The sequence below is a fragment of the Lytechinus pictus genome, chromosome 12 (assembly GCF_037042905.1).
Source record: "Lytechinus pictus isolate F3 Inbred chromosome 12, Lp3.0, whole genome shotgun sequence".
Taxonomy (NCBI): domain Eukaryota; kingdom Metazoa; phylum Echinodermata; class Echinoidea; order Temnopleuroida; family Toxopneustidae; genus Lytechinus; species Lytechinus pictus.
The window spans coordinates 31,612,781-31,638,023 of NC_087256.1; the positions used below are offsets into that span (position 1 = coordinate 31,612,781).

Consider the following 25,243-nt stretch of genomic DNA (forward strand, 5'->3'; position numbering starts at 1 on the left):
ATTCATAATTGCGTAATACAGCGATCTCATTCGCAACACGGCTGGATCAGGATTGAGAATCCATTTAACATTTTAAGTTACAAGTTCCACCAGAAAATACTTCGTGAATGTAAGTACAAGTTTCAGAAGATAATTTCTTGGATGAAAGAGAAAATAGAAATAGAATAAGAAAAGTGTAAAATCGTTGATTCGGACGTCCAGCACGCAGCAGTGCAGGATTAGGAATCCTAGGAGTAGGATACGGCAACGATCGAAGCGTCAATCATCATGATCATGCCCCGTGCCGGTCGGCCTAGTAGAAGTAGGATGGGGGGTCGGGTGTCCGGACACTTTATATTTTTGAAGCCTTCTTTTTTGTCTTTAGATTACACTAAAAATATGAATTCAATAGTTGTAATCATCTTCTATTTTGTTCTTTATATTATTTCCTAACATTTTGTACTAAAAATTGATGAAACTTCACTTGTATGACTTTCTAATTCTAAATTAAAATTGATCATCCGGACTCGTTACGTTAGACTCTCTGTCTCTGACTGAGTCTGATGGTGTTTTTTAATATTTTGACATATATACTTTTTCATCACGAAGCCTTGCAACCCTCCCCATTCATGCCTAAGCTGGACATATAAACACAGATGGATTTCCCTAGGAAATCCATCTTTAAACCTACAAATCACATAAATTTGTTCCATTGTATTTATCTATACCGTATACGAGTATGGTCTACACCTTCATTAGACCAAAAGCTTCGGTCTCTGTTATGTTGGTTGTTCCGCTGAACTCCGTTGGCTCCACTCACCAAATACAGAGACCGAAGTTCTAGCTCGATCTGTACAGGGACTCAATGGCTATATGTTTATGTATTACGTTCGGATAAAACAGGGAAGTGAAGTTGCGAGACAGCCGAGGTAAGTCACTGTTTTTGTTCCTTTTAACTTGATTTTCCCCCGCTTTTTGGCAATTAATGCCAAGAGGGAATATTAATTTGCATTTCAGTCGTGTTAATTTTTAAAAGTTTGATTCATTAAAGCCAAAAATTGAAGAGCCCCGACTGGGGGATTTTGCATTGTAAGTCCCGTAATGGTGGCTGCACGATAGCGAGCCGTCTGTGTATGAGGAGAAATAAAAAAAATAAAAACATGTTAAAAAACTCCTCGAAACAGACGGCTCCAGCTGTCTAGATGGGGGGTCGGGTGTCCGGACACTTTATATTCTTGAAGCCTTCTTTTTTGTCTTTAGATTACACTAAAAATATGAATTCAATAGTTGTAATCATCTTCTATTTTGTTCTCTATATTATTTCCTAACATTTTGTACTAAAAATTGATGAAACTTACTTGTATGACTTTCTAAATTAAAATTGATCATCCGGACTCGTTACGTTAGACTCTCTGATGGTGTTTTTAAATATTTTGACATATATACTTTTTCATCACGAAGCCTTGCAACCCTCCCCATACATGCCTAAGCTGGACATATTATAAACACAGATGGATTTCCCTAGGAAATCCATCTTTAAAGGGGAATCCAGCCTTGGCCAAAAAATGGTGTGTTGGGAAGGAGAAAAATAAATTAAACAAAATGGTGAAAGTTTGAAAGAAATCGGACAAGCGATAAGAAAGTTATAGCTGCTTTAAAATTAAGATCATTAATAGTATGTAGATTTCAAATTGGCAACTGGGTAAGTAAATTATGACAAGGGGCAAGGACAACTTTCCCATAGGCCATGTACTTTATTATCAGGGATTTGTGGTTTTCTCCTAAGTACCCATTCCCCTGGGGCAGTAATCTAAATATAACCCAGGTAGAATATAGTTTAATGTCCTCATGAAAGGAAATATAATTTGAAATAAAACTTTTGGGAAAAATTACATTTTAGCCATAATATGTACTATTGGAGTACATGGAAGAGTAGTCCTTGCCTTACATCACTATGAATCCCATATGCGGCCAATTTGAAGTCTCCATGAGTATAGTGATTACCAATATTTACAACTTTTAAAAATTCATAACTTTTTTGTCGTTTGTCCAATATTGTTCAAACTTTCACCTATCAACTTGTCTGATTTTTCTTTTTCTTATAAAAACAAGTTTTTATTTGGGTTGGATTCCCCTTTAAACCTACAATTACAAATCACATAAATTTGTTCCATTGTATTTATCTATACGAGTATACTATAGGCTATAGTATAGGGTCTACACCTTCATTAGACCAAAAGCTTCAGTCTCTGTTATGTTGGTTGTTCCGCTGAACTCCGTTGGCTCCACTCACCAAATACAGAGACCGAAGTTCTAGCTCGATATGTTTATGTATTACGTTCGGATAAAACAGGGAAGTGAAGTTGCGAGACAGCCGAGGTAAGTCACTGTTTTTGTTCCTTTTAACTTGATTTTCCCCTGCTTTTTGGCAATTAATGCCAAGAGGGAATATTAATTTGCATTTCAGTCGTGTTAATTTTCAAAAGTTTGATTCATTAAAGCCAAAAATTGAAGAGCCCCGACGGGGGGATTTTGCATTGTAAGTCCCCTAATGGTGGCTGCACGATAGCGAGCTGTCTGTGTACAAAGAGGAGAAATCTAAAAAATAAAAAATGTTTAAAAACTCCTCGAAACAGACGGCTGCCAGAACTACCAAAATAAAGATTATTATTCTGTTTTGACCTGAAATACACCAAAACGGGGAAAAAACAGTGAGTGACTTCGGCTGTCGCGCAACTGCACTTCCCTGTTTTATCCGAACTTAATACATAAACATATGGCCATTGAGTCCTAGTCTTGAGGACGCAATGATGATGACTTTTAAAATAATGAAATATACTTCTTCATCATTGATGTCTTGACACTCTTCCCATAGTCGCAGAAGAGAAGGACCAAAACAAAGATAGATTTCCCTAGGAAATCCATCTTTTGAAACCAAAATCACGTGAAGTTTAGGAATTTTATTGATTTTCACACCTTCCTACGCCTAATGCGTAGGAAGGTTTTAAAAATTATTAAATAAAAATGTAGAAAATAAAGGTTTCTTACCTAACTGATGCCGCGTAGACCCCTCAATCCACATGTAAACAACGGAAATACAATAGCGTCGACCCTTGAACTGTTTATGTATGACGTACTTCCGGCTAGCAATGCCGTTCTGACGAATAATTTATTGAAAAAAATTATTATTTCACAAATACTAAAATTTATTACGTAATTATGAATAATTAGTTTAATACTGTTAATTTCGATAAGCGATGTTACAAAATGCCGTTTTTAAGAACAATTTATAGAAAAAAATATTATTTAACAAATAATGAAATTTTAAACTTCATTATAAGTAATTATTATTATGATAAATTCCCCAGTTTGTTGACAAACAGATCAGGATCAGCCAGGTTCTTCTTTGATTGTTTGATCGCTGTCAGCTACAGCTGAGCGTACAGTTGCGCCGGCTGATCGGCCGGCACCTTCCTACGCTCAGCTGTAGCTTTACTAAAGAAGTTGAAAACTGAAATAGATAGGTTTTCTTTTAAAATCATGGAGTACAGAATTGATTTTAGAATTTTCGTCACATTTCAGATTATGTGAAAAATTAGGGATGATGTTGGATTTTAGTTTAATCTTTAGTTTATTGAATTTCCACCCACATCATTAATAAGTGTATGAAATAAAGTATTTCGTCACATTTCAGATTATGTGAAAAATTAGGGATGATGTTGGATTTTAGTTTAATCTTTAGTTTATTGAATTTCCTCCCACATCATTAATAAGTATATGAAATAAAGTATGAATATAAAGTGGGGGGATAACAAAGGTGATATAGGTTTTCCCATGTTTACTGACTCGGTCCACAATCTTGATTCTTGTTCTCTTTGGGTTAGCGGCTATACATTAGGTAGTAAACCAAAATTTTGTGTACGTTACTTAACAGAAACTTTAAATGTAAGTACTGTACACTATTTTCTATTAAAGTTTGGAGCATGCCTGTCATTCTATCAGCGCCAGTATAAATAGAAATAAAGATAATTTACCAGACGGAGTATTGAGTGGGAGTGTGTGGTTTATTTAACAACACGGCCAAGAGGCCGGATAAACGGATAACCGCGCGCTGTACAATGTAGCGACAATGCATTCATAATCAACACCTTGGCGTGACTCATTTTTCCTTCATATTTTCTTCTCCCTCAATATCTAAACTATCCAACCAATAGTAACAAGAACTCTACTAAATCTAACATAACACAATTCTATGTATCACCAACTAATCCATTAACATATCTAAAATTGTTAAGCAGATCTCATTTGTTTTACTTTCTCCTTACAGCATAAAATATTAAATTGCCTTTCAACACTTTAAATCATCTACAAACTAAAAACCAATCAAATGCTTTTCAACATACAAATCATTACTACTTGCATATAACTTGCATATAAAAAGATCCCATTAAACTTCAGCAATCATCCAAAGATACACATTACAAATCCACATAATTAAGCAGTTTTAAAAGACACATATAAATCATTTCCTTAATATCCATTCAAAAAGGGTGAATCAGGCAAGTCTGCTAAAATAATAAAACACAGCAATAAAATACAATGACACTCTAAAAAGATAAATGAAGCTATACTAAACTCCAATCAAATTCTTATCCATGAAAAGCAAGAAACTTTCAAATAATAAAATTGCCTGCATACAAAATAAATCCTGCCTATCAATTGACATACAAACATATTTACATAATAAAATGCACTGTTAAATCAAACACAAACAATATCCCACTAGCAAAGGAGAATACAAATTATTCATAATGCCTATACCAAATTGATGATAAAACAACAATAACAGACACATGACAGGTATGATGATAAACAATTATTTAGTAAGACTATATTAAATCCAAATAAAACAAGGATATGATATGCATCAATAAACAAATGTCTATAGTAAGTAATCTGAACATTAATGTGAGGCAAAATAGCAAACCAAAACATGAGGATTATAGTTGTACCAATGATTACTTGTCAATAAACTATCAAAACACTACTCCATAATTAAATTGTAGGCTGGTGTAAACAGTACAAACAATACAATAAATCTGCTACATATCATTAAGCATCAGCTGTCATTTACAATTCCAATAACAATCAAGTAGTAATCTCTTCATCACCCTACCTCTTCACCCTATCTCTTTATCACACCTTCACTTCATACTGGTAGGATAACATAACAAACTGCATCATGGTACATTCTCGCACCTTACACTGTACCTCTTCACTCTATCTCTTCATCCCACCTTCACTTCATAGGAACACCGTGACACAACCTGCATCATGGTACATTCTTGCACCTTACCCTCATTCATGAAACAAGCATTTCAGTCATTCCAGTCCAGTCAACTCTTCAAACATTAATACTTAGTACACTCTCTACCTCCAATGTAATAACAAGAGAGCAAATATCAAAGACACTAACTCACACATCAACAAACATAGAAAAAGTCACATCCTAAACTCAGCAATAATCCGAAACATTAATCAACAGTCAACTCTAATTACAGTGTCAAAATACACGTTAAAAAAGGGAAAAAGAAATGAGAAAGTACATTGGATATAATCAAACACGATTAAGCCAGGTTGACGAAAAAACATACACAACATCGGGGTAAACAGCAGTTTAATGTAGTACAATCTGAAAAATGTACATGCAAAAAGTCAACACATACAACATATAAAATCCAGTCCTAATGAGCACAAATCATATGATGTGGGGTAGATGGGGGGTCCAAGGGGATGACTAGCAATGGGGCAGGTGAAAGTCCTGGGCTTTACGTACGAGAGGGGAAAACTCTGGAGGGTGGTCATGGGCTGTGGTGAACAGGCAAGGCTGGATCGGGTAGTCATCATCCGCTGCTGGGATATCGGGGGTGATACCTGACTGAAAGATATGGGATGCCGTATGGAGACTGGAACCTGCGGGTTGGGAAAGATTGGGAATTATGGGCGGGCTACTGTCTTTGTGAGAAAGGGGCAGAGGCACCTTACTAGAACATTCAGGGATGTCAGGAGGGATGGGTGTGGGACTACTGAGCTGAGGAATGGCAAATGGAGTAGGGGCCGGTAACATATGTATTCCGTCATCAGCTTGGGGCCCTGGAGGGTCAGGGAAACCGCAGGCTGTCAGTTGAGGATGGTCGGTAAGGCTGGCTGTCATCTGAAGGTCAGTGTCAAGGGAACCATGGGCTCTCGAGGTAGGTGAACCGTGATCATGGGCACCACGGGCTACTGTCTCTGAGGAACCGTGATCATGGGCACCACGGGCCACTGTCTCCGAGGAACCGTGATCATGGGCACCACGGCCTACTGTCTCTGAGGAACCGTGATCATGGGCACCAAGGGCTGTCTCTGAGGAACCGTGATCATAGGCATCACGGGCTACTGTCACTGAAGAACTGTGACCATGGGCACCACGGGTGACTGTCTCTGGTGAGCTGTGATCATGAGCAACATGGGCTACTGTCACTGATGAAGAATTGTCATTATGGGTACCACAGGCTAAAGATGGAGGACGGTGATCAAGTGCTCTTTGCTCTACTGAAGGACCACGGTCACGGGCACCATGGGCTAGTGACGGAGAGTCGTGTCCATCGGCGCAACAGGCTACCTTCATTGGGGTGGAATCAAAGGCGACATGATTTGGCAACTCTGAGTCAAGAGCTGTATCGCAGGTTACTTTCATAGGGATGACTTCTGCAGAATCTGGTGGATAGCGACAAGGGTGGTTATCAGTCATCTCGATGGTACGAACAATGGCCGGAGGAAGATTTCTCAGGCTATCCGTGTGTGGTTGGTCATGTGACTGAAAGTACCGTGTACTGATGTAAGGATCATTGTACGAGGCTTGTGACGTGTCATGTTTGTGGGGTGTAGTGTGTGAATGACCAGGTGAGTGAGGAGATGTCAAGATGTTAGACACCAACTCAACCACGAAATTGTCACCGAGCGAAACGAACGAGCGCTGTTTGTTGAGTGGATCCAAATCGGTTAAGTTTGACTGATCAGCTGCTGGATCATGCGAGCACGGCGAAACGATCGAATGAGGCAAGCATGACTTAACATCTAACGAATCGGGCGAGCGCAGCGAAACGTGAGAATCAGACGTGAGCAGCGAAACGATAGAATCGGGTTTGTGTAACGAGCAGGCCGAAACAGGCGAGTGCAAATCATCGAGCTCAGGCAGCTGCACTTCTTGGTCGGTCAAACTAGAACCTGACAGATGAGACTGAGCCATCGAGACAGGCAAACGAAACTTGTCGGATGTATCAGGTACAATATCGGATGTAGGCCTATGCTCAACGACATCATGCACTAGGGGAGTAATGTGAACAACTTCACTGAGATTCCTGTTCGGTTGGTTTTGACTAATCCCACTTGACTCTACACAGGTGGAGGAACATTCAGACTCGGAGGAGTGGACAACCTTAGACACGACACTCAGATTCGGCTGACTCTCATTCGAGTAGACACCAAGTTCTTGCTCACTATTCCCTGGGACTATAGCAATGGGGTCTGGCCTAGACGCCACATGCATAGGATCAACATCACCACCAACCTCATCATGAGTAGACTGATCTAGATCTACACGAGCATTCTCGCACACCAAAGATTTGTCGATCACGACACCGCTTGAGTTACTATGATAGATAAAAACAGAATCATCACTGAATGTGATCAGATGCCTAGCGGGTCTAACAGAGATGTCGTTTGCCTCCATAAATGGGGCACCAGCAATAATTCCAGCATTTGTCATGGCATCATCCTCAACAACCAAACCATCAAATTGTAATTCTAGGCCATTACGGAAGAGTGAGAAATAAGTCAGGCCAATGATACCATTCTTGTTTACATATTTAGGTATTATTTCAATGTAATCTTCTTCAATCATCATCTCATCAATCACTATCTCCAATCCCAATATCTCTGCCATTGATTCGCTGATTAAATTCACCTCACACGCACTCCTAATCTCTACTTCTACTTCTTTCTCATCATAGTTATAGTCATAACCACCAATAGCATGAAAATATGGGGATATAACTAAGTTACAAGGATTGGAGCATTGCTCCATTCTACTGTTAACCGCCACGCTTTCTCGCGAGGCGGTGCCCTTGGCCGCGGACACGCCCACATGTATCGTCGAGCAACTATTCATACTGTACATGAATATACGTTGAAGGGACTACACACACTCAAAATCATAAGAACTCAAACCTATCACCGTTAGGCTAACGGAGCGCCTGGCCCCTTGTTTAGAGTAAGAATTATCGGACTGTTGGTAGGATCACCTTAGGGCCTTAGGTTCAGACCACAAGCTGCCACCACGCCAGTACAAATAGAAATAAAGATAATTTACCAGACGGAGTATTGAGTGGGAGTGTGTGGTTTATTTAACAACACGGCCAAGAGGCCGGATAAACGGATAACCGCGCGCTGTACAATGTAGCGACAATGCATTCATAATCAACACCTTGGCGCAGGGTCAGTTTTCTCTTCAACTTAGGTTGTGTTCAATGTCGGTTTCCAAATATACTTTAAACAGCAACTTAAATCATGATTGCAAACGCTATTACAAATCGCAGATATAATGAGAAACAAAGGGCGTGTCAATGTCGTAAAAGTACACCTCTTTCAAGTCATGATTCGGAGGAAAATTTAAAGGTCCAATAAGATATGGATGTGATGGAAATGCCATCAGCTCAGATTTTCAGCATCGCGAATGTGACATTGAACACGATTGAGTTTTGAAACGTTTTTAAATTTGCTCTTGCAGTGGAAACCTACATGTGAAACAAGCATGTGTCAGAATTGACCTTTCTTGTGATGGGTCAAACTGCACAATAAAGTTACGCTGACGAAAGCGGGAAATTTTAAAGATTATCGTCATATAAGCAGCTTTATATTTTTGACACTGAACGGTGCACTGCTGATTGTGTTTGTGTACTGTGTTTTGCAATAGCGTTTTCAATCATGATTCATGTTACTGTTTAAATTTGAAAATTGATATTGAACACACAAGTTTGTTGAGTTTGTTGATCCATGCAGGTTCCATGTAACTTGTCAAGTTTTATGAAGCTGCTGCAAGTGATGTGTGGTAGAATAGTTTCATGTCATATTATTCAATTCAATTCAGTTTGGTTTTTAATATTGAAAGATACTCCTCAAAAATTCCAAAGACTAACAATGTGAGTTCACAATAATAAACACATAACATTTTAAAAGAGAAAATAGATATATATATATGCAGTGACCATTATTCAACCAATTACACAAAAGAAATATTTAAAAATGCTATAACATAACAACAAAGTTATATTGAATGAGCAGATGTATATAATGAAACAGATTTAATTAATCAACAGGCAGGCAGGTGAGGAGCAGGAAAAAGGAGCAAGCATAGCAAGAGTAAGCATGTGAAAGGGTGAGAAAAAGAGGGGGATGTAGCAAGAATAAAGGAAATAGGAAATAATACATGTAGTATAGAGAAAGATTATTTATATCTTTATATATTATTTATATCTTTCAGAATATGGATGGAGAACAGTTGGCCCCACAGAAAGCGATCATGCCCAACTTCTTGGATTTTCCAGTGGAATTAATAATAGCAGTACTGGACTATCTTCCAGTCAGAGACTTGAATCGAATGTGTGAGACCTGTAGACGCATGAGGGAGGTCTGCAGTCGGCTTCTTATCTGGAGAAGACTAGGAAAGAGCTATGTACACTTTGAGAATTCTTCAGGTCGAGAATTGATTACAAATATGTAAGTTAATAACAGGTTCAAAAGTAAGTAGGTCCTTTTGCAAGGCATTTATTTTCATTTGCCACTCTTCACCTAGGTCTAGTAAAGTTACCTGGTTGAAAGGAAATCCTTGAATGCTCACTTGCACCAGGGGCCCATTTCATAAAGAGTTGCAACTGTTGTAACTTTGCCATTATGGCAACTACCATGGCAACAGGGCTCAGCAGCCAATCAAAATCTGATGCAAGCGAGCATTCAAGGATTTCCTTTCAACCAGGTAACTTCACTAGACCTAGGTGAAGAGTTGCAACTCTTTATAAAACAGGTCCCTGATCAGGTTAGGCATGCTAAAGCCAGGGTAGAAATACATGTACAGTCTGACCTTTCTTATCCGGTCTCCCCTTATCCGGATCTCTCTATTATCCGGATGCACACTTGCCAAGATTTTTTTTTTCCAATTCAATCTAGTACGTGAGGAAATGAGATTTTCAATCTAAACTCAATCCTATATACACAAACTCACTTTGATTACATATATTTTCTAATTTAGTCTACCTACAACAACATTATCTTTCAATTTCATGAAAATATCTCACCCAAATCACGGAAAGAACTTAGCGAACTTTAATAGGCAGGATAATTTTCCAGTAAATCAGGGGAGTGTTTCATCAACATTTTCATCCGACAAGTTGTCAGATCTGACATCTTTCTCTGATGTTGATTGGCTGAGAGGTACTGTTACTATGGTAACTGTCGGATAAAATGGGACTTGTCGGATAAAACGTCCGACAAGTCCTTTCATGAAACGCCCCCCAGGGCGCAGCGCTAACATTTCATCACATTCTCTTTTTGTTTCCCGGGAAATACAACACATATCTCGATAGCCAACGCTAGGCCTCAATACGGACAGCGCCATCTATCATGTTTGAGCCTACATTCAGTATAACAATGGCTGACATTGCGAAGCTGCGATACCCGCCGCGATGATCTAATTGTAAAACTTAGTTTCATCGAGTCATTCTCTTTCTTTCAAGGTATGCTCGATGTATACCTCGATCATTTTAGCAGGTAAATTATCCAACAGTTTTGGCCATCGATCGATTTCATTTTCGCAAAAATACCGCCTATAATTTGCACTGACACTGCAGTGAATACTGTCTGTACGCCCACTACAGTAGATTACGTGTAGCTACATGTACCGCCGTTGGAGAGGCAGCTGCGTGTATTTAATATTGGGTCTCCCAGATCCGGATAAATCCCTTATCCGGATTGGTGCTGGTCCCAACGTGTCCGGATAAGAGAGGTCGGACTGTATACAGTACTTGGAAACATTTGATAATTAAAAGCACTGTATGAATTTTGCATATTATATAAATCAGTATTGTTTTGATAAATCGTGAACCGTTAAAGGAAATGGTCTGGAATTGGACGTGATCCCCTTTCAAACATTGTTGGTTCATAGTAGAACCTCTGTGCCAAGAGCAAAATCAGTGCATTTTGATAATGACTCATGATTATTTTAAAGTTCTTCTTTCCCAATCCAACATTAATTCAACAACGTTTGAAGGTGTTTTCAGGAAAACTTGTCAATAATGTGGCAAACACTAATTTTGATATAAATTTTTACCAAGTAATTATCAAGAAATACCAGGAAAGATTCTCTCATGCACATCTTTATCTGACTGAAGATAATAAATTGTAACATGACAATGGCCAATCAAGATTATTTTTGCATGGTTTTTTTCTATTGAGTCTCACTGGTAACCATTCACAGTCATTTTTTTTTTCAAATTTGCAATATTGATATCCAAAACATTAAAGTTTTGAGTAAATGCTGTAAGCAGAATTGAACATTATAAACAGCAAATTTTGCATGAGTACGGATGCATAATTTGAATAAAAAAAATGAATGTTTCATGTAATTCAATTAAAATTGACTATTACTATGACATCATTGATTGTATTCTTTTGTTTATGTGTGAATGTATTGTCACTATCTTTTATAGGGAAAGTTTATCGTTAAGGGAGCAGTGCAGAATAGCACACAATTGGAGCACAGGGTTTCATACGGAACATATTTATATAAGATTTAAAACTGGGTAAGTGTTATGTCTTGGTTCCCTAAAATTTCCATTATGTGACCCTAGTTTGTCAAACACCACCTGATATACCCATTGTCACATTGTTACTTTTGTCCACAGTGAATTGTTATTCTGTTTTTTGCCTTTTGGTAAGGAATCACTCATTATGTTCAAGTAATTTCCGTTATAAGGCTTATAAATGTAAAAAAAAAATGGCACCGCAGCCAGATGATTGGTTACACTGCCGGCGCTACTGGATATCGTCGGTTTTAATATCTACATGTAGCTGCGATAGATGTACAGCCAAAGATGATCTCTTCGCTCTTAAGAACATAACACTGTTATTCCCTCAACTAACAAATGTATGTCCCTTCCATAACATTTTATTATCCCTGATCAAAGTACACATCCACTAGATCACATTTTTTTTCTTACCCATTTTAAAATCTCCCGAAAATGAAGTTTATCATATTTCTCGCATGATGAAAACTGCAACTAGCAAACAAGAATGTGATATGGAATCTGATGATTCCTCTCCTAATTACCAAAGGCCATTCACAAAATATAAATTCTGCCTGTTCAAAGATTCATATGAAAGTGGAGTATCAGCAATGGTGGTTCAGTGGTGTCTGAAATAATGGGGTCACACTCATGTTATAGAAAAAGCCTTTCCTAGAGGTTATGTCACTTCTATTTCAGTGGAGTACAGCAATCTGTCAACTTATTGCTGAAATGAATATTGACTTTAAAAAAACTGAGTCTACTCACATCATTTATTCACATAATCAAGGGATGATTTTGCGTGTATAATTACACACCTATTTGGTCAAACATGTTATTCCAATAGGCAATACAATATAAAACTCCTTCACTTCAAATGACTGCCTGCCTTAAGCATATGCAATAAGAGTTCATAAGGCTTATCCATACCTGTATTTTTTTTCTCAATTGATTTAATGTAAAGGGTTTCATTGTAACATGACTAAATATAAACCAGGATGTAAAATTGTGTCCCAAATTTCTTTGCTTTTAGATTGCATAACGTTTAACATTTTACATTTGTTTATGTTTACAGTTACACTTAAATTACATAACATTTTACATCTATGTGTATATTTACATTTACATTGATCATATTTGGATGTTTTTTAAAATTTTCTCTCCCTTCCCACCTCCCCCTCCTCTTTCTTTCTTACTCTCTCCCTCTCTAGCTTGTTGCCATGGTTACAGCTGACTACTGATCATCTCTACATTAGTAATATGAATAAGATCAGCAGATACAAGGTACAATCAGGAGGCAGATTGCGCTCCTTACAAAGCAGCAAGAAAGAAATCAAGTACACTGGCCATTCTCAAGACGTCAATAAATTTGTGGTTAAGGAGAATAATGTTGTCGGTGGAGGAAGGTAAGTGGGCACATTTGCTAATTAGTCTGCACTCATCGCTTTATCTACTTTCTATTTGGTCTCCTCCTACTTGGTCTAATTCTAGTTTTCTTTGACCAGTTTGAAATCATTTGGCCTTATTGTCATCTAGCCAATTCGCCAGTTTGTCTTATTATCAGTAATAGGCTATGCCCATTTCATCTCATATGAACTTGGTCTAGAATCACTCAGTCTATATAGTTAGATTAATTGTTTATGAACCAAATTTTGACAAGGTAAAAAATAAAAAGTAGGCAAACTAGAAATTAGACCATCTAGCCTTCAGACTAAAGGGCAATGAGATTTAATAGGTTTTAGACCAAGGGTAGCATAGATCAAATTAGACCAAATAGGTTTAGCCAATGTTCTGTGTAGACCAGTTTGCTTGTGAAATCTTAACCAAAGTCATCATAACTTCAAAGCTGTTAGACCTAGTTCATGAAACTTGGAAATATTAAAAAGGGTAATTATGTATTACTGAACATTGTGCCTGAGTTTCAGGTCAAAGGTCATTTAGGGTCAATGAACTTGACCATGCTTGGGGAATTGAAATTGAAATCTTGACCAAGGTCAAGTTTTGGAAATGTCATCATAACTTTAAAAGTATATAGATCTAGTTCATGAAACTTGGACATAAACTCTTGCCTGAGTTTCACATCACATGACCAAGGTCAAAGGTCATTTAGGGTCAAGGAACTTTGGCCATGTAGGAGGTATTTGTTCAATTTCCATCATAGCTTTGAAAGTTTATGGATCTAGTTCATGATAGTTGGACATACATGTAAGAGTAATGAAGTATCATTGAACATCCTGTCCAAGTTTCAGGACACCTGACCAAGGTCGAAGGTCATAAGGGCAATGAACTCAATCCATGTTGGGGTAACTATTTGTTGAATTGCTGTCATGACTGAATGTTTATGGATCTAGTTCATGAAACCTGGACCTACAGGTAATCAAGTATCGCTGGTCATCTTGCACGAGTCTCAGGTCACATGATTAAGGTCAAAGGTCGTTTAGGATCAATGAACATCGTATTTTATTATGATATGAATGATGTTTTTTGTGAATAATTATTCAACAGTTGTTTTCAAAGTCGGCACTGCTGCTATATTGAATCGCGTAATGCAGGCGAGACAGCCAGAGGCATTCCACTTATTTTTTTAATATAGTAGAAATCACTACTGAAACTCTCCTCTGGTGTTATCGTAAGATTGTGACCCTGACTCACATGTACATTTTCATGTTAGTAGTTAATTATGAGTCAAAATTTCAGAAGGCGATCTTTCACAGCCAAGAAGAAACCATAGTATATGGAGAAAAGGAAGTCGTCATGAATTACTGCTGGAAAAAAAGTGAGTTCCAAAACTTGTATAATTATTACATTTCGTTTCACTATTATGCATCCCAGTGATGGTCGAGCAATTGTGTGGGACAAGGCAAGTGGAAGAACAATACAAGCCCTGCAGTCTAATTTCGGCAGCCTAGTTAGCATTGATGCTACCAGGGAGATCATTGTTGCTGGTACCAATGGTGGAGGGGTGCAGATGTGGAGCCAATCGGATGGTAGAGGGGTGTGCAATGTACCCATGAAAGATCGGGTGTGGTCTCTCATAGTAGATCCTACACAAAGGTATGATAGCTGAGTGCATCCTTAACCAATATTTTTTTGTAAATCATTAGGTTTTGTACAGAGAGTTGTTCTTGACCGATCAGTCACAACTATGGAAAGCCAGCAAAGGCAACATCTAAAATGTACCATTTGTTCAAAGTGTTTTCTCGCTATGAATATTCTTGTACATCATCATTGTCTGAGCAAATCAGTTTGTTCCTTTGTTTCCCTAGGGACATTTTGGACGTTTACAGTCTGAAGAAATGTAGCAGTGATAGATTTTTTTTTTCATAATTAAGATTGATCTGTGGCCCATTTCATAAGGGCTCACAACTATGCAACGTTGTCAATAGATGTACATATGCGAATGCCTGGACAAATTGCCTGGATGAGGATAAATGGAGTTCTGTAATTTTAAAGCTAAATGAACGTAGTTGCAGTAAAACACTGAATTCGTGAGAAAGTCTGTAAAACCAAGGTAAAGTATTGATATATCATCGTGGATCTAGATCTGGTACAGTTACATAAACTGAACTTTGTGAAATCATAATATCCTGCTAAAAAACGATCACACTAAAGATTGCCAACACAGATAGGCACACGTGGGACAGTGTATTATTATTGCTGGAATAAAGACCCGACGGAAGTGATCGAATCCGCGCTTATTTTGCTTATTTCTCAGCAATTACACAATTTCTTCCAGAATCCTTTGGCACATTTTTTTTATTTATACAAACAGACACTTTGGTGATCATTCAATTCTGTAAAAAGTCATTTTGAGATCGTTCCCACAACTGGAATTTATCTTTAATGTCATGAGAAAATTGATACGTTTTTTATGAATTACTTTACATCCTATTAAAAGCCTCTTTATTTACTATCTATTGTCCACGGCGGACTGCATTTGCATATTAATGAGTCAGAAAGAAGAGGATCGAGGGTATTTGAATTCCAGTTCATTGTGATTTAGCCGTGAAACAGAATAGCCTGGTGGTTAAGTCGCTGCCCAGAAAGCAGTAGATGGCAGGTTCGAATCCCACTGGTTCCAATTTTTTCTGACTTATGATTTTCATTACAGATCGAGCATGCAATCTTAAACACATAATGCCGAAAGATTTGTTTTCAAATTAAAAGTACTTTACATTATGTACTCACTATCAGGAACCAAAAATCAAATAATTGGAACCACTGCTTGACCGTGATGTATGAAATATTCATGACTCCATCAGGTTCTTTGACGTTGTACTTCCATTCCTGTTTGTTTTTAGGTTATTTGCCACAGGCACATCAGGAATCACTGACTATACATCACTCAAAGTCTGGGACATTGCAACGTGAGTAATACAATACTTAATACAAAGATGATGAGCTATATTCCAACCAAATGACCAGGCATATATTTGCCTAATATCAGGTTCGAATCCCAGCCATGGCATACCGTAAGTAACGGTCTATTAACCGCACCTTTTTCTTGGCAGGATAGAAGCAAAAGTCGGGGGTGCGGTTTATCCACGGTGACGGGTCTGAGCCAGCCCGTCGTAACCCCTCTGCCAGTTCACAACACATCGAGTGGCCGGGCGTAGCCGCCCAGGGCAATGTCGTTTAGAGGGGTATGAGCTGCGGGTAATGAGAAGCGATTATAACAAACGCACCCACCTTCATGACACTAATTTCGACTTTATTCTCGGTTCAAAGCAGCGAAGTTCCCTGGCTAAGTTCAAAGAGAAGCCAAGCATACTCGGTAATATTTTGTCACAGCTGAGCTAGCTTGCGTTGTATATATTGTGGTTATAGTGCGACTTAAGCTGGCGCTATTCATTTTTTACCCTCGATCCCCTCCAAAGTCCTGTTTCGCGCCAGCTTATTTTTTCTTTCCCATTTGCTTTTCAGAAGATACCATGTACACCACGCAACGAGAGAGACGGCACAAAGCCGTCAAAACAACTGTAAAAAATGCCAATTTCTTTGTTTCTTGAACCTTCCTGGAATCCTGTATCCAAAATTCATGCTAAGACATCGAATGCTAGACAAATTCTGAAAGTGATTGTGAGTTTGTGATGCAAGAAATGTGAATGTTTCTTCCTCCTACGGCGGGAAAGACACAGATCATTATTTGATAAGATGTACTGGTACCGTATCGTAGTTTGCAATGTACAAGAACGGCAGTGCTGTGTGTGTGTACACTGTGACAGTGAGGTGAGTGAGTGTGTAAGTGGCCAATATTGTCGGGACCTTTCTTTCTTGCAAACATTTGTAGATGAATTGATCAAGAACAGCAGATTTCCGCATACCGGTAATCTCTTTGAATACTTTGAAATCTTTAACTTAGTTTTTGTTTCTTCGTACCTCAAATATAATGTGAGGATTTTTTTTTTTTTTTTTAGTCCAAAGTTGGGGGCGCGGTTAATCCATGGGTGCGGTTTATAGTCGGTTACTTACGGTAATTTCTTTCATTTAAAAAATCATCCATATTGTGCTACACTCAACCCAGGTGAGGGGAATGTGTACCTGGCAGGATTAATTCCTTGAATGCGCAACTTTGGAAATGGCAGAATGAGCTAAAGCCAGGATAATGATAAAGTACTTTTCTGAGTAGATAGTTTCTAGATAGATGGCGCTCTGTTAAGGCCTTTTACCATTATCAACTATGACAAGTGATGAGAGGTCATAGCCATTGGTACATTCAAACCCATGTCAGCGGCCACCTGCCTATAGCAGACACCTGCCTATATTGACCGCTAAAAACAGATTCTCATTGAGGCATAGAACAACTGGTCTAGTCACCTGTCTGTAAAGGTCACATTTGTGTTTCCATTAGAATGGTCAATATAGACAGATATCAATGTAAAATGTATGGTTTTCAGATTAGGTTAATTTTTAAAATAACAAGGATCCTCACCACTTTCATTTTGTACCCCCAGAAATGAATGGAAACATAATTTTGTACCCCCCAAAATGAATGGAAACATAATTTTGTTTAGACATTAGTACCATAAACCACACTTAGTACCATCTAGGGGGTAAGGGCAATCGCTCTGAGTGTTAGTTGAATCCAGACATCTTGTTCAACATCGTCAAAGGGATTTAAAACTTTGGACTACTGACTTATTGTAAAATGTGATCTGCCAACCCCAAAAACCAAGTCACCCAAAATTGATATTGAAATGTCTATCATACTTGAAAAAAAATCACCCTTAGCTTTAAAATGATGTATAACTTGTCAAAATTGATCAAGAAAAAAGCAACAATAGTACTTGATTGAATGCAGAAGAAAGAAATTCAGTGAGACCTTAAAAAGAGGAAACATTGTTTGAAGTTTTTGGTTCACTCAACTGTGAGATGTACAACACTGCAATCTCATTCAACTTCCAAGCAGTCTTGAAAAAAAAAAATCTTGAATCTCGTCTTTAAAACTTGAAATTTTGACCTTATTGTTTTTTATTCAGCATTTCAACAAAGAGCAATTGAATTTACTCAGCAATTTACATGATTACAAAGACAGAAGGGACATAAATGTCTACAGTACAAGAAGAATTGCTTTTTCAGATAAGGTAATTTTATAATTTGTACTTTTTGAAGAAAAAAAATAGTTCAGTTATTTACAGAGAATCTTCCTGGTGACTTAATATTGGTTTCAGGGTGGCTGGTCACAAGTGATTTTGAAAAATGGATGAATAATTTATTTCTGTTTTGTCATTTCATATGCAGGAGTGAAAACACACCCATGTTAGTATGTGGAGAAAACAAGAGGCAAGGGGAAGGTATTCTGGATCTCATTTTCGAGTCTTCTAATGTGCTCCTATCGGCTGGATATGATACCTTTGTCAGACAATGGGATATACGTACTCCAAGGTGGGTCCTTTCATTATTGCATTATAGAGAGTAATTCTTCTGAGAGATCCTATGTTAATTCATCCTTGGTTTATAATGAAATTATGTGTATTATTATAAGTCAGACCTTCATTTTGAGGAGCGCGATGGCGCCGGCGCCCCTACCACGCTCCTAAAAAAAAATAAGGAGAACAAAAAATCGCGCTCCTAAACTAGACTTCCATGGTGTTGCCATGAAAATCTACATATATGGGACTACAATATTTACCGAGTTTAAATTCAAATCAGAGTCGGGAAAGAGGTGAATATTCTTCATTTTTGTGATAGTTTTCAACTAAATAAAAATAATTTCAAGGAATTATGGAAAATAGATAGCCATTTCATGGATTTAAAGATGTAAAATGTGAAATTTTAGCAATTTTTTTTTTTGAGCAGGAGCGCGATATTTTGTAAACGTATTGACCCAGGCCTACTTTCACCACAGATTAATTAATAGCTACACAGCTATTGCATATACGATGTTAAGAAAAATATACAATTTATCATACATCTACAATTTATCATACATGTATTGTATTGAATTGATTTGAGCTCCTCAAGGAGAGCGATTCTGAGGAGCTCAATTTAGCTCCTCTAAAAATAAGGAGAGCGATTTATTGAGCTCCACAAAATTATAAACTAGGAGGACTGGTGTGGTACCAATCCACTGTAACTATACCATCAGCATAAACTGCTCAAAAAGGTCCCTACTTTTAATTTCCTGAAATAATTGAATGTGATATTTTGATCATGCAGTATCTACATACAAAAATTATAAATTTGTCCACCTTTGTATGCTTTTCTATTAACTTGTAAATTGTAAATTATTTACTTAGTGAAATTTTTTGTCGTATTAAATTGAAATGTATAATTTTGTATGTTTTATGTGTACTTGTTGTTTTGTAAGGGGATAACCTAGATAAGTAATTTTACTTTTGTTATCCCCTCCACTGCATTGTAATATGCTTACTTTGTACACTTTTATTTTGATTGTGGAAATTCAATAAATTCAATTCAATTCAACTTCCTAATTTCTTTATGCACCTTTATTACTCTACAGAGTGAAATGTGAATTTAGTTACATGTATTATCATTATTATTATGCCATTTGCCGTAATGCTAAGGAACAAAAGGGAAATAGCTTGTCTTTAAAAATCTCCATTGTCTTATAATAATGAAATGGCCATCATCATATCGATTAGTATATCAAGAGTCTGCTGCCATATCTGATGAGGCCATCAACAATGATATTGAGTGAATTATCTTAGATCCAGGTTAACTCTTTCCATGCCATCAGAAATAATTTTTGTTTTTTATTTGTTTTTGTTCATATTTGAATGCAGATTGCCGGTAATGGAGTTTGAAGAACCAAGTGACAATGCAGTCTATTGTATCTCATCTGATAATAACTACTTCATTGCTGCTGGATACTGTCGTCATGGTATTGTTCGATTCTGGGATAAACGAAGGAGCGATATATGTTTCCAAGTGAGAATAATTCCTTAAGAACATATTACAATAGAGTGCATTAATCTACAATCAGTGCATTAGTCACAGCATTCTGTCAGATCTTGGGAAATGGAACATAAATAAATTTGCTTGATATTTACAATGCATTGTAACTTTTTTACATGGTTTTCCATAGACTTACATTTACACTTAATTATACAATTGATTGTATTTTTTATGTTACAGGGCCAAAAGTGTGCAAAATATGTGTTATTTCCATCTGCTAAGTCAAATTCGCCTATGCCAAATGGATTTATATTGTCCCAAGGTATTTTGTTGTAAGCAGACTCACCTATATTTGTACACCTACAACATATTTCTGTATTTTTTATTTTTCCCCCAATTTTCCATTCTTGCCAAATAACGTTTTTTTTTGTATTCCTGATAGGAATGTAGTAGGGCTATTTTCCATAATTTTGCATAATTAATCCAGGGTCCTGTAACACAAAGGTTAGCGATGAATCATACACTTGATTTCACGATTGATTTTACATTGTAGTCAATGCAATCAGTCGTAGATAAATGTTCTACGATCTTTTTGTTAAATTTTGTGTTATGGGCCCCAGGACCCTGTAACATAAAGGTTAGTGATTGATAGCTAAATGAAATGGCCTATCATGATCATCGTTGCATGCACATTTTGCTCAGTAGACTGACTAGGAACCAATCATAATTATTCTTTCAAATTAGCGATTTATCACTAACCTTGTGTTACGGGGCCCAGGTATTATTGCATGCTGTGTACTTGTTACGACCAGCATATGCAAAGATCTGAGAGTGTGATTGTCTGATAAACTTCTCATTTCTTTATCATTTCTGAAACGCATTAATTCTCTCTTTTTCTCCTCTTGTAGACAATATATGTGGGAGGGAACGTCAAGTCACCTGTGTACAGTCTTCAGTTCAACAAACATTGTCTCTATGCGGCCTTGTCTCATGCAGTCTATGTGCTTGACTTTGGTGCTTACAAACCAGAACATGAGAACTATATCAGCCCACTTGAACCTTTAACATTGCTATCACAGTATTGAGAGATTACCAAGAGAAAATGTTCAGAGCAGTAGCGGTCCTTCGTGATTTAGGTGTCACAGAATTGCATATTTACCTGGTCGTCATACTTGATAGTGCATTGCTACAGTGACTACAAAAACCTTACAAGAGGACTTTGCCAGCCCACCTGACCCAATAACACTTCTATTTCAGTAATGGGAGTTTATCAAAAAGAAAATTCAGAGTCATGACTGGGGGACCTGTGTAATCTTGATGGTCATCATACTTGGGTCTTGCTTGACTGTGGTGCCTACAACTCAAAGGCAGGACAATGCTGAGAGATTATCAAAAGAAACTTTTCAGAGCAGGGAAATATGCCGTCTGGGGACCTGTGTAATACTTTTGTCACAGGAGTGATTTAACTGGATATTCAGCTATTTATCACCCGAGATATATTTGACGTTGATGTACGTGTCAGAACTATCATCATGACATTGCAGAGAGATTACGAAAAGAAACTGTTTAGAGCAGTGAGATATACTGTTGAGGGACTTGTGTAATATTGTTTTCTTAGAAGTACTACTGCATTTTTATCTGGTTATCACACTTCATAGTGCTGTGCTTTGCTGCTTACGATGTATTTTGAAATGGCTGTCCATCATTGTGACAATGTTTAAGGATCATGAAGCAATGTATAAAACTTTAAAAGCAGTCAGATGTAATATTGGTTCCATGACATTTGCTCCGGCGACAATTGCTCTGCTATAAATTCCACACAGTAATGGAATGACCAACTTCAACCCTTGATTTAACACTATACCCTATCCTAACCCTAACATAAAACCCTATTTCAACTGTATAAGTGATAACCCTATATAACCTTATATCTTAGACAAAATAAAGCCCAGAGTAGTTGTCGCCGGAGCAAATGTCGTGTCACAATGATATATTGGGGGACTTCTGTTTGTACTTCAACTGAATATTGGCCTCTTTGTCACACTTAAATGTCAACTTATGAATTGAGATGTGTCTTATTATCAAATTGCTGTCCATCATTGTCCAACATTAATATCAAATAAAGATGATAATTATGAGTGAGAATTGGGAAAATTCTGCATGGATATACTTGACTATGTATTTAAATACATAAGTAAGTAAAACCAAGATAAATGTAACAAATGACAAGATAAACAATAAAGATATAGAGAATCATAGAAGCCTAATATTGCTACAAAGGGCATTGCAGCAAAACTGTCATTTTATTGAAAATTCTCGAGGTAGATTGTCAGATTAATTTTAAACAAATTGAGAGGTGGTGGATTTCTAATTGAGATAGGAAAACCAAGTTGTTATTCCAAGTTGTGTGATACATAAATTTGTTATGAAATAAGAAGAAAATTATTATATGAGTTTATACAGATAAATTGCAATACACTGTATATTGATAATACTAATATATAGCATTTATGAGGCGCCAATTATCTAGTTGCCTATTCAATGGCGCAATATTTATTACCCCAGCTGTAGCTCCAGCTGCTAAAGGAGCTTGGTGCATTCAAGGAATTAATCATGCCGGGTACGTCCCTCAGATTGAAAGACGAGATTCGTAACCACTAAGACCAGGACGCTCCCCAAAGTTATACATTGACTTTGTGAGGAATATTAAATAAGAAGATGGAATACAATTGTTTATTTTTTTCTTCTTTTTTGTTCTGTTCATCTTGGTTTAAGGTGCTCAGCTGAGCAAGGAGTTTCACTCATTTGCGCATGCTCGAGGCAGCGTATATCCAGCTGACAGACCCGATTCTGTGCCGCCAGAAGGAGTTCGTAAGAACCCTGGCGTTATTTTAGTTGCTTTGCTTCAATATACGGCTGGTACCAAGCCTAACTTGTTTACTTGACAGCCAATCACGGCTCGCCATTTAGCGTCCATTGTCTGGTTTCGGTCCTATTATATATTGTTTTGCTCTAGCGTTTTAGTCATTCATGCGATTTTACTCTGATGAGTACATGTCAAAAAGCTTCAGTATGTCCGTTTTTAAGGCTATTTTACAGTCTTTGTTCTAAAGTGAAATGTGGGTTTACTTATCAGAATGGGACATTTTATACATTTATACAGGTGCAACTATCAAACAGATGTGATGTTGCCAAAGCAGTATATTTGTAGCATCCAACTTCTATGTGCACTTTATTAGCTGACGTTAGGATTAACATATATATTCTTTGAGCTATGTATAAGTTTCTGTGCTTGATAATCTGGTATATAAAATATTTAATTTACTGTATGGTGAAATTGCAGCCAGACCCTTTGGTTATGATTATCACCATGCGAACTCTCATAAGATTGTTTTAACCCTACAGATTGTGTCATTTAAAGGAAATTAAAGTGCAGTTTTATGTTTTTACTTCTTTTATTTGTAATTATTTAACTGATATATATATCTATTTTTCGATTGACAATAATTGGTATTTATCTTCGAATATGCCTCATAGGGAATAAAAGCAGTTTTTATATATATGAATAGTCTTTGATGCAGCTTCATTATTTATCTTTTAGTGGCATGGAATCAATGGCGGATCTACAAACAATACAGTCCCTAAGATTGTATTGAATTCAATCAAAGATACTACAAGGGGAAGATCGGACATTTCAACAATTTTTTTGAAATGCTCGATTAATGCTCATGGGGAAGGGCGCCCACTAGCATTGAGTAAGTAAACCCTTGCACATCGGCACGCTGCTTTGTATAAAACATATGGGGAAAATGAGAGGGGATTTTGGAGAGGGCTCAAAGGTGGCGCATGGGAATAATTCCACCTTTTATTACCTTGAAACCTCTGAAGAAAAACAAATTTGAGTAAATTTTTTTTAAATGTAAGAATCGTCTATTCCTTCACCCCTTCCCCCATTTCTCTCATATGTTTTGTAAACAACCATATCGCGATACGCGAAGGTAAAAAAAGTTGATTACTTAACGCTGTGGGGCGCTCTTCCGAGCGTTACATTGCACGTTCTATGTATTGTCCGATCTTCCCCTTGTAGTATCTTTGATTCAGTCTGGCTGGATCCACACCTGAGATGTATGTTCTTTTTGTCAGGAAGTCTCACAATCATCCTCTTATGTATAGGTTGGGGTTAGGTGCTTAATTGGTAACACTTAACAGGGGCCGTGGAACGGTTTTCAAAGTGAGGGGGGGGGGGGCTGACCATGCAAAAATCACAATCATATGGTAATTTTTACGTTTTTGTACACGCGGTTTTGGAAAAAAGTGGGGGGCTGAAACCCCCCCCCCCCCCCCCCCCCCCCCCGCTTCCGCGGCCCCTGCTTAACAATCCATAGTTGGGCTGTCCAGAAAGCCTTTATTCTGCAGTGGTAACTTGTTTATTTGCACCAAACCGGTTGAGCCCTCTGGGGTTGTATTCTGAACATTGTCTTTTTTTGATGTCTTATCTACTCTCAGAGATATGACAGAATCAATGTTCTGTTGGATGTCATAACTTTTTATAAAAATTGTCCCAAAGTTTGTCTCTTCTCTTTAGCATACACACAAAATATGCAAATTTATAAATGTGCACTCCCTAAAAGGCCTTATACAATAAAAAGTTATCAAATTTATTACCCTTGTCTAGCAGATCCCATAGTGACTATATGTTAAGCACACAATGATATTGTTCGGATTAGATTGTTGTATAAGATTCACTCATCATCCATGACAATTTTCAATGACATTTTTTCATGCTTACAAGTAATTAGGCCCTACATTCTAAATCCTCTTTTTCTCCTCTGTTTCTTTTTTTTCTCTCACTTCAAAAAAAATCTCAGCTTTCTGTCTCTGTATAATTACATGTATTACAAGTGCAGTAATATATGCGCAGTCGTTCAGTGTCAGCTACTGTATTGAGGATACGCCCTTTCTTTTTACTGGTCTTCCTATCGGTTAGAAGGCTCGGTCGCACTCAAAACTAACATTAATTTTTATTG

General features: G+C 37.4%; 1 protein-coding gene across 4 annotated transcripts; it reads left to right on the top strand.

The window, feature by feature from the left end:
- LOC129272802 (F-box/WD repeat-containing protein 4-like) lies at positions 1-23,780 on the top strand. 4 transcript variants are annotated; one of them, XR_010295301.1, is made up of 11 exons: positions 13-109; positions 9,563-9,798; positions 11,784-11,876; positions 13,070-13,264; positions 14,691-14,912; positions 16,160-16,225; positions 18,600-18,743; positions 20,105-20,249; positions 21,125-21,978; positions 22,186-22,696; positions 23,316-23,454. XR_010295301.1 is itself a non-coding variant. In XM_064107671.1 (9 exons), the coding sequence occupies exons 2-9, from the start codon at positions 9,566-9,568 to the stop codon at positions 21,299-21,301; spliced, it is 1,275 nt and encodes a 424-aa protein (XP_063963741.1). In that variant the 5' UTR covers positions 1-109; positions 9,563-9,565; the 3' UTR covers positions 21,302-23,780. The 4 variants fall into 4 exon arrangements, 1 of the variants encoding a protein (XP_063963741.1); XR_010295299.1 differs by having other exon boundaries at positions 1-109; positions 21,125-22,696; XR_010295300.1 differs by having other exon boundaries at positions 11-109; positions 22,186-23,780.
- The last annotated feature ends 1,463 nt before the right edge of the window (positions 23,781-25,243 follow it).